We start from the raw sequence: 11,237 nt of genomic DNA on the forward strand, positions 1-11,237 counted from the left end.
TGTCAGCGGACTATACTGTATATACTAGTTTTAATTGAATGTACAGAATGGTTACAGGTACAAGGCTCGAAGTAATTATCGTCCACTATCTTCTGCTTTTCTTAGGTTCTTTGTCTAATCTTGTTCTCTACCTTCTCTTTTTAATTGTTGTTCTTTTTGGACTGCAACGACGAGAAGAGGATGTGACGTTAGCTGGAAAGCTTGATCCGACTGTAGGAACATTGATATCAGTTGTAAATGTAACAAGGTTAATATCTGGATACAACCTGGATATGGGACACATTTTAATGCCTGGTAGAAATACACTCAGATAGTGATGTCAGCAGGGGGGCGGTAACAAAGCGGTGTGAAGAGCAAGAGGCTAAAATAGGTTTAAGGAGTTCAGACAGGTACGAAGTGGCCCCGCCCATTAAGGAGTTTGTGAGTCATCCAGAGCACTTTGAAGACTGATCTGCAACTGCTCGGGGCCAGTGATTTAATGTGGTCAAATCTGACATGGCAGGCTAGAAAAAAAAAAAAAAAAGGTGAGAAAAGAAAGTGCTGATCAAAAGAGAGGACAGGATTAAATGTATCACCATGGCTGTCGGCTGTAGGCTTTGAGAGATCACACTGTTGTTACTGTTACTTGTTGCACTCGCCCGTGAAAAGCATCGCAGCTTTAAGTGACTTTCGGAGAAGGGAATGTTCTGACGTCAAAGCTTTTCACAGTTTGAGAGGGTAATCTGCCTTTTACGGCTCAATACTGCTGAGCTCAGTGTAACCATGGGAACTGACAAATAAATTAAATATAAAGAGAGATAAGCAGAGGGCCAAGAACAGAGCCCTGTGGAACTCTGGATTTAAACTTCAGGGAATCATTTGTAGAAATAATGATGGGATACACTGTGTTTCAAAGACCAGAGACGTTGAAAGGGTTTTTCCTTTGGGTTCCAGAAGTATGAAGTAGAGTTGAAATCTGAATCCATAATAATAAGAGGATAGTTTACTACTTCTATCAAAAGGTTCGTAAAAGGAACTGTTAGATATGCACAGCTATTACAAAACAACTCTCTATTAACACCTCTGAATATACTTAACACTTGCTGCTGCTTGATGATATTTGATGAGACAGTGGATTAAGTTTTATTTTTCTCACGTACCAATGAAGCTTGTGTGGACGGCATCAGATTTAAGTGACAAATTATATACTATACTATATTTGGGATCATTGATAGGTTAAAGTGAATCCATTCAATGCTCTCAAGTGGTAGGAAACTGAAACCCATCTCCTCGCCCTCAACACTGTTGATGGGCCTAAATGAATTGTCAATGAATGTGCAATGACTGTTGACATTGATTTACTCTCTGCTGTCGTCCATTTCTCTGCGTGAGTGACTGGGATAAGTGATTGTGATCTGTAAGTAAATAATTCTGTTATGCACACAATCAAGTTTAAGAGAAGAGCATCGCACAGAGACAGAGACAGAGACACAAACAAATGGCTCCTTGGGACTAGAAAACGACAAGCATCAAATATGTGCCAGTTCTGAGGTGATTTTATGACACATCGGTGATTTAACGGTCTCTGGTAGTGGCTGCACATCCAAAATATGTTTGTCCCGTTAAACCTTCATCGAATAAACACATTCAGTTAATATATATCACGTCTCTAATCCCGGCGCCGACTCCTGTTGTCTTTCAGATCTCGGCTGAGTTGCCATGACGAGCGAGGAGTGTCCTGTGCCGCTGGGGAGCATCTCCTCAGCAGTGCCAGGGCAGAGTGAGGACTACGGCTCGACGCAGGCTGATGACATCATTGAGGAAGTGGGTCTGGGCGATGATGTCAGCATCGGCAGTGACTTCGACCCTCTCGCGCTGCCCTACCCGGAGCTGGCGCCCGTGGTCTTTTTTTGCCTTAAGCAGACCACCTGTCCTCGCAACTGGTGCATCCAGATGGTCTCCAGCCCATATCCTTTCAGTCACTGGTGGAATTGGACCCCCTTAACCCTAAAGATAGCTTTTACTCTCCACCCTGTTAATTTCCATCACACTCAAACGTCAATTACTCACCTGTCCTCGAAACATCGGCGCTTCCCTCAATGGTTTTTAAAGTCTCTAAGCTTCATTAATCCCCCTCTTCTTTGAATCCCTCTCGCCGTTCTTAACATCTTCTGTTCATCCGCACACCTTTCATTCCAACATTCAGTCCGTCTCACTCCTCCACCTTCTTCTTTTCATCTTCTTATCCGACACTGTTGCTTCCCACTCCCTCCGACTCCACTCCTTCCTTTTCAGAGCCTTTTTTTTCCGCTTACCCATCCCGCGCTTTTGCAGAGTCACATTTTCTCTTCTTTGTGACATCCCCCTCTCTCTGTTGTTTGCTTTCCCCCATCTTGACTCTGACCCCCTCCTCCCATCCACCCTCACTCCATTATCTGCTGGATTTGCAACCACAGTGCAGCAGTCATCCCCAAATCTTCTGAAAGTAAGTGTTTTTGACATCCTTGTACAACTTCAACTGCAGTGATCAGCATTCCACAACTGCAACAACTGAAGGTGCATATTTGTGTGTTTGTGTGTGTGTGTGTGTCAGAGAATATGTGTGTGTAAATATGGTTTTAACTTCAACCCATAAGAAGCAGTTGTCTGTTTGCTGACTACACTGACAGCGGCAGAGGGATTTAGGATGATCCTTCACATTAGGGACAGGCAAGAACACACAATGTGTCTGTTTGAGTATACAGTATATCTGTGTATTTGTATGCGTGTGAGCTTGTACAGTACAGTACAGTATAGCTATGGCCCTATCTACTTCCATATATACCTTTTCAGCACCTCATTAAACAAATGGTGCTTTGTACTATTTACTTTAAATGCTGATGCAGCATTATATCTACTTTTCAACAGCACTGCAAAAACTACTTGATAATGCAATTGCACTCTGCTCTGCAAACAATTTTCTTTCAGAATTAATTGAGCTCGCGGGCTTAATGTTTGGCTTCAGATCGCTCAACGATAGCCAGGTTATCTTGTTTAAAATTCCACTTGCGGAAGACAGAGTGTGGTAGTGCAGTGCAGTATGGAAAGAAAACAGAGGGAATGAATGGTGTGACCAGAAAAACGAGGCAAAGGGAGGAGTGGTGGAGGCAGTCAGACAGACAAAGCTGGACAGTCAGACTTTATTTGCCTCTGCCTTTCATACTCCAACTTTGATGTGTTGGTGGGGGGGGAAAGAGCTTTCATAAGGATTTTACACTGCTTGCTAAGGGCTGAGCTCTGCTTCTCTGAAATGGCCCAAACGCCATAGGGTACAAACATGCCAATGCATTCACACCTAACACACACACTCCCAATCTGATTTCACATCGCCTGAGCTTCTTTTGGTTGCTTGACGCCCATGGTGGCTCAAGCTGTAAGCGTGTTAAAACACAGAGAGACACGTCTGTGTGTGTGTGTGTGTGAGAGAGAGAGAGGGAGAGAGGGAGAATGTGACAGAAAAATAAAACGTCAGTGTGAGAAAAGGTGAAGAAGACTGATGGCGTATGTGGTGGTTTGAGGGAAGGTTGTTATTGCTGTAGCTGAGGTATGTCTCCTCTTGTGGAATCAGCTGGCAAGCTGAGAAAACACACACACACACACACACACACACACACACACACTCACACACACACACACACACACACACACACACACACACACACACACACACACATACACACAACTCAGTCACCATGGTGGTTAGTGAGGTGTTACTCTGTGTGTGAGAGTGCCTGTGTGTGTGCGTGTGTGTGTGCAGGATGGCAGTATAGCCACAGTTACTTATGGAGGATGAGTGTGTGTGTGTGTGTGTGTGTATCTACTGTATGTGGAACTGTGTGTTTGATGTTTAGTGCACCGGAATAATGATCTGTACCAGTTTGTGTATCCGTGTGCATTGAAACCGAAGTAGACCGTGTATGTGTGTATATATACAGTGTGTATATATACCAGATATGAAGACATTTTGACATTTTTGTTTTTGGAAGTTTCAAAGTCAGACATGAAGCTCACTGTAGTGATTGGCCTCGTTTCCCGTCCTCAGTGTTTTTTTTGCCTGTGTGTCTGAAGTGAAGTTTGTCAAGATGTCTGTGTATGAGGGGGTTGGGGGGGAAATAAGTGGTTGTTTCACCATCTCTTTTCAGATCAATAATTCTGTCCACCACTCAGTAGCTGTGAGAGGCATGCAGTGACACACACATGGGCACACACACACACACACACACACACACACACACACACACAAAATGATGTTCTCCCACGCTTGCCTGCAGCAGAGCACCCGCAGCACCTCTCTATATTGCACCCCACACACTTCTTGTGCCTCTCTCTATTGTTCTTGCTTTTCGGAGTGCACACTTACACTCTTTCCATAGCCGCACTGTAAAGATAAACCCCATTCCTCTGCCCGTTGTTTTTAAACTATCTTGTTCATCTCTCCGTTTCCCCTCTTTTACATGAATACATTGATTCCATGTAATCCCAATGGTTGTCCTCCCTCTTGCCAAACTCAATCTTTTTAATAAGAACACATGTATAGACAACTATTGTGTGTAAGTCGTGTCTGGCATGATAGACACATGAAATGAGCTTAATCCGCCCGCAGGCAATTTTAATTTTTTTCTATCTGTGTTTTTTAAATCCGAGCTCTGCTCTGTGTTCTTCTTCACTGTATTCTGACTTAAGCTGCTTTCAGACATGCCCTGGAGTCCCAACCTTTTTCCTGAATTTTTCCAAAGGAGCTGTTTTGCGACAACGTAAATGTCAGATTCAGTCGCACCGCATGTTTTCTCAGAACTCTTCCGTCCAGCCCCCTGGTCAAATGTCTGTAAAATGTCAGAGTGAGCCTACGTGAGAATACAGCAGGAAAATGTTTTGAAAATCGGACAAGAAACTTGAAGAAAAAAAATATCTCCCGATGGAAACAAGTCGCCATAAAGACCCAGATGTCAACATTAAAAAAGCACGAGATTCAAGGGTTTTAAAACAAAACCTGTGAACAAAAACACCAAAAGTTCAATGAAGCTAGTTATTAAAATTATATTGAAACTTGTCATAATGGATATGAGTACTTATTATACATATATAATTATTGAGGAGGTAACATTGCACTGTTAATTAAGCAATTTAGGAGCTAATTCTTCTTAAACACATACATGCACAACATATCCACGCGGTGGTGTGTGCTTTTCGTTTACCAGAGAGATTCATGTTGAGGTTATTTACCTGCCACTCAGCCAAGCGTCTAACGCTGTACCATGTATGTAGTAGGTCGTAATTAGTGTGGCATTAAGCAACACGGGTGAATGGAGCCGACACTAAACATCCATTCTGCGGAGGAGAAGTTGCAGTGCCGGCAGAAGTCAAGCTCCTTTAATTGTCCGGGCTATGAAAGCATAAGCAAGCTTTCATATCCAGCAGGCTGTGAAGGCAGCACAAGCTGTCCCAGTTTAACAGGCTGCCTTTTGTAACGTTTCTCTGCAAACGCATCACAAATAAAGCAACTGTCAGAGGAGCAAATGAGGAAATGAAAGGCTGTTTTGCTGCCTTTTCATCTTCACAAGTTACTGTTAGAGAGGTAGAAAAGAGAAAGTAATTTAATTAGCTGTGACGGCCAAAGGTTGCCAACAGCTACAGGCAACTTTTCTTGCGTGTCACATACTATATAGGATTTGCTCTCATTAAGCTTTCTGCTTCAGATCGTGATGATAACATGTCAGGAAACACATTCAATGACCTGTCAGCAGAGAAACAGTGGAGTTTTATCTGCAGGTAAAATAACCGCTGTGGTTTTTAAAGCTTCAAACATTCTAGTGTGATCATACGGTAAAAAATCTGTGATTATACATCTTTAGGTGCAATAATCTCCCTTTTTTTAGTTTAGATTATTATCGTCTTGTTGTTTGTTTTTTGCACTTTTCTGCACCACTTGTTCCAGACTGCTAATTGCAAAGTAAGCAGTCTGGATAATGGCCTTTTTTTAAAGTAAAAAATGCATAGGGAATTATTTGCAGCATTTCAGAAAGGAAATGTGCTGCATGACTTGTTTTGAAGAAGAGAATTAATTGATAGACGGCTCTGGGCACTGTCCTTTTTTTTTCTACCCATCCAAACCTCATTACAGTTGCACGCACTTTCCTATATGTTCTTTCATGCTCTCCATTAATCCGGGTCTTTCTCTCAAATGACTGTCATCCAGCCTCTTACGTGTTTTGCTCCTCTCTTGTCATCCCCTCCTCCGAGTCCTTTGCGGACGGTTATTTTCCTCTTCCCGCCACCGAAGAGCTCGATGCCAGTGCCTCTCCGTCTGCTCGCATTATCTCGCCCTCTCCTCTCCCCCTCTGATTGGCTCCTGTGGTGTTCAAGCCGAGTGACTGGCCTCTGTGGCCCGTGGTCCTATTCGGCCCTGACAGCTTGTTATCTCCATGGTGACGGATGGCTGAGGCGTTGCCGTGCCATCCTCTTAACTACTGCAGAGGATAGAGAGCACACCTGGGACACATCCCCTTCTCCCGCTCTCACCGTCTCGTTTTCTCTTTCTAGTGCTTTCTGATTCCTTTTACTCTCCCTCAACTATTTGCTTTCAGATTTTGTTTTGTTGTTCTGCTCTCTGCAGTTGTATTTGGAGAAGTTGCTGCTGGGCTACATGATAGATTCATGTCTATTCTGTCTTCATGTCACTGGCTGTGCGGCGTGCAACGTGATGGATTTGTGTGTGGCTGTTGAATTGTTGTTTCGACAGAGTTTTGACAAATGTATTATCAAAGAAAATCAAAAAACCTGTCTTTGCTTCAACGTGACACCGTGTTTGTCTCTTTCATCTTTTCCTCGTTCTCCCGTCCGTTTTCTGTCGTTCCTTATCGTCTCTTTGCTTTACTCTCCGTTCTCTGCTCTCTCACAGATTCATTCACTCCTCTCCCTCTTCCCCTCGTCCCTCAGATGCCGTCTTATCCCAAATTTCCATTTTTGCCTGGAACTTGTGCAATAATGTGAGTGCTCCACTTATTTTAATGAGCCCCGGCTTCGAGTGTGAACTGTTGTCCTTCTACCTGCGGGAAAGTCTTTTTCATGAAAGATGTGCAAACATTAATGAGACAAACCTCTGTTAAGGCTGAATAGAACTTATTAGAATCGTAATGCTTATGCTTCCAAAACAAATCCCACCGCTGATACAAGTACCAATACTGATTCTAATGATCCCCGCGCTCTCATCACTCCTTATCACCTCGTCTTTCCTCCGTCCAGTTTTTCCTTCCCCTCCTCCCTTTCTCTTCTCCCTCAGGTCTAGTCTAAACTCCATTAGTGCCTGTTCCAAAAGAGGAAGAGGAGATGAGAGGCGAAAAGAGCAGGGAAAAGATGAAGGGCTTAAAGTGACTCTAATGACTGCTGTAGTACGAAGCTTTGGCGCACACACACTGTGTGTGACCTCCTTCACAAGCGTGACTCTTACATTGTGGTGATGTTGCATCAACCATGTGCTTTCTATGTGATGAAAGATTGAAGTTCATGTTTTATTAAATGCTAAAGATGAAGAGGAATGTTAACAGAAGACATGTAACGCCACATCATGTTTGCCTTGCATGTCTCATTGTCTGTGTCTTACGTGGGCATATTGATCAGCAGAGGAGGTTTTGTTTTCAACTGTTTGTTTGTCTGTCTGTTTCTTAATGAGGAGGATTATTTAGTATTAGTCAGGAAAGAATCCATAATATTTTGGCGTGGATCCGGATCAGGGGGCAGATCCAGGAGTTTTCTTCACTTTCTTTCACATCAGGAGTTTTGTAATATTTCTATGGTCTTCTCAGAGATAAATGAATTGATCTTGATGGCTTGAACGGCTGAATTCTATGATTGGAATATGTACTAGAAAACCTCAACGAGACGACGAGCTTTCTGCTGAAAGATTCATAATTTCAGAGGTTTGATCGAAGACTAGAATATTTATCTTTTTTCATTTGTTTCTTTTTTTGGGGGGGGGTGGATGTGGTGTGTGTGTGTGGGGCTGCGTCGGTTTGGTGAAATGTGAGGCCCTACCATGTCCCTTTTGCCTGCAGTGTGTGTGTGTCTCTCTGTGTGTGTGTGTGTGTGTGTGTGTGTGTGTGTGTGTGTGTGTGTGTGTGTGTGTGTGTGTGTGTCTCTCTCTGTGTGTGTGTGTGTGTGTGTGTGTGTGTGTGTGTGTGTGTGTGTGTGTGTGTGTGTGTGTGTGTGTGTGTGTGTGTGTGTGTGTGTGTGTGTGTGTGTGTGTGTGTTTTATCTCAATCCATCGCTATTGGCTTTTGGATTATGTGGACACAGCTCTTGAATTGCAGCTATAATTGTGTTATGGGTTCAATGTCAGATTCTTTGAAGATAACTACCTTTCGCCGGCTGACTGACATCTCCCCCCCCGCTGTTCTGGTGTGGTGTCACACTCTATGCAGAGTATCGTCGCAGTACTTCTTACAGCAGTGCCCATTTGTCTGAACTCAGCAACAGCCCAGCAGATTGCTTTTGGATTAACTGCACAGATAAATGTCAGCGGTACACAAACAGACACACATGCAAACATATGCACTTCAGGCCCTCACAAATGCTTTTTTTTCACTTGTCATCATTAGAATCTCTCTGCCCTTATTTTTTAACTTGTAAAAAAAAAAAACTCAACTCAGAAGTATTGCTTTACCAAACTGGGAGAATTTAATAAGTTATTTAATGTCTCCATCACCACTAACTGCAGGGTACACTTTATCCAAGTGAGTGCTTTGTAGTTTGCTGTTTCTCATCTATTATCCACAAAGTGCTATATAAAATGTTTGAGTCATTCTTCACTGCAGCGACTCTGTTCTTTTGCCTCCGACCACCCGGAAAACTCTCCTCCAGAGGTGAGATCCTCAGACACAGTTTTTACCCCAAAACACGGGTAACACAATCAAGGAGAGTTACAGCGACACTTCTTATGAATTACATTGTTTGTGGAAATTATTAGAGCTCGATGTGAGGACGAGAACTTGTCTCCGTACGCACTTCGTTATCCCTTATCCCTTCTTTTCAAGTGAAGACTGCAGCTACATGATGCGATGGATACAGACACAGTTGTCGCCACATCTCCTGGTTGAACATTGTCTTATTGGGAAAAGAAGCTTTGATCATGGAGTAAGACAAATGGGAGGACAAAAGTGTCATACTCTTAAAATAACGTGTCCTCTTCAGTCACGACTGCAGATTTACTTCCTAACTCCTTTCCTCCTCTTCACAATAATCACTCCACCAAAAAAAGGCACCATTATCTTTTCTACCCTCTGGAAAGTGCGTCCCATTGGTTTTCTTCTGATTTAAACGAGGCTAGAATTTACTAATTGCAATATGGGAATAAATGAGTTGCAGGCCAGAGCTTTGCCTGGAGTTAAAGACACTTCACGTCTTAACATAAAATATGTAATAATCACTCTGACTTGTATTTTGCTCCTTTTACTCCCTTCGAGACAGAAGGGCGACTCGTCCTTAAAGTAGAAGGATGAGAACAAAAGCAGCAAAAGCTTACATGTTAGTAGTTTGCATATAAATTCTATGGCTATAACCAGAGGCGGCTGTAAAGACAGCTCCAGATAAGCGAAGCAATAATTATTCTACTCCAAATATTCTTGTCTTGTTTCACTAGGAAGCTAAACTGCCAGCAGACAGAATTACTAATAAATCAAATGTGACAGCTCACAGTCTGTTCTTATTTTCTCGAATAAATTTAGTCTTTACAGAATATATTGGGCTGTGTCTTGCCTTTGGTTTATGCTATAAAATAAAAATGGATTTGCAAACTCCACTTGCATGATAAAACGTGCTGCACCATATAATGTATCCCTATGCATATATATACAGTATATATTTGAATTACAAATAAGGGAGTTATTAATTCATAAATAAGTTATTCAGGGTCTGTGGAGCTACAGCAAAGCCTCTAACCCTATGATTCACAACCATTTACGAAGCAATTGTACTTTTTACAGTGCATGTAAATGATAGAATTATAAACTTAAGGTAATTATGAATTTGGCTCAGTAGAGTCAAACAACATAATGTTTCACAATCAGGGAGTAACGGCTCTTATGAACCCTGGGGACACTTCAGGTCAAGTTCTGTAGGTTTGCAAGGAAGTGTTAGGGATAGCGTGAGTCACCGAGGGATGTTTATGAATATTTTGCTTTTTCATGGACCATCAGTATGTTTCAGCATGAACCATTTGCCCTCTTGCAGTTGAGGTCCCTAATGAATACTTAGGAGCCCATTAGTCGACCCGAGAGTGCTCATACCAATATCTAGGAGATCAGAAGATCACATGCCCTTTCAGTTCCCAGCCGTCTGCGTCCGTGCTGTCTGAGGCCCGAGCGTCCTCCATCGCTCGCTGTAAAGCCGAGGTTGGACGAGTCTGTCACAAACGCATCCTTCACGTGTCGGAGGAAAAGTCGCAGGAACCTCGAGCGGGTCCGTCCCCGAAGCCGCGCTGGGTGATTGAAACCAGCTGCATCAGTGCACACCATTTGAATAAAGTTGATCGTGATTCACTTCCCCCCCGGCTGTGATGTGTAACCGTTCCCTCTCCTACAAGGCCACAACGGTTGTGTTATAAGTTTGCCATTTGACATCTCCCCTGATAAAAGAGGAGGAGGAGAAGGGAGGAGGAAAAGGGAGGAGGAGAAGGGAGGAGGAGGTTTATGGTCGGGCCGGTGTTCGCCTGCGAGAGATCACAGTGAGTCTCCCCGGGCTGACGGATGGAGTAATTGAATTTCTTCAAGGCGCCCGAATATCACAATGTGCCAATCGTTTCAAGTCTGCCTAGAAGTTTGGAAATATGGGAGTTTTTTTTAGGATGCTCATTGTCATATGTGACTTGATTAAAATAAAAAAAAAATGCTTTTGAGTTCATGCTCCTTTCGGTTCATTTGATTCAGAACTGAAATGGACACGATGGACAAAGTCAAATCAAATGAGGTTCTGCATTAGTTGTTCTCAGGTGATTTGTGAATGTCGTCACTCGGTTGGCCAAACCAGCATTTCAAAAGCATAAAGGTTTATAGGAAATATATATAACTGGAAATATATTGAGTGATTTGATTAATTTTATTTGAGTAGGGAAAGGTAAAGGAATTGGACAAGGGGAGGGGAGAGAAAGACGGAGCTGGTGGAGCAGAGAGGGAGGTAATTATCATGCAAATACACTCACGGAGGTACAGGGAGTTAGCGAGAGGAGT

At 42.9% G+C, this 11,237-nt stretch overlaps 1 protein-coding gene across 1 annotated transcript in view; it reads left to right on the forward strand.

The window, feature by feature from the left end:
- The first annotated feature begins 1,698 nt into the window (after positions 1–1,698).
- Positions 1,699–11,237, forward strand: part of LOC133022965 (voltage-dependent T-type calcium channel subunit alpha-1I-like) — a 101,669-nt gene continuing 92,130 nt past the window's right edge. The window contains exon 1 of the mRNA XM_061089877.1: positions 1,699–1,946. Within this exon, the coding sequence (XP_060945860.1) occupies positions 1,699–1,946 (248 nt within the window). The remainder of the gene's footprint in view (positions 1,947–11,237) is intronic.

This window comes from Limanda limanda, chromosome 17 (assembly GCF_963576545.1).
Source record: "Limanda limanda chromosome 17, fLimLim1.1, whole genome shotgun sequence".
Taxonomy (NCBI): domain Eukaryota; kingdom Metazoa; phylum Chordata; class Actinopteri; order Pleuronectiformes; family Pleuronectidae; genus Limanda; species Limanda limanda.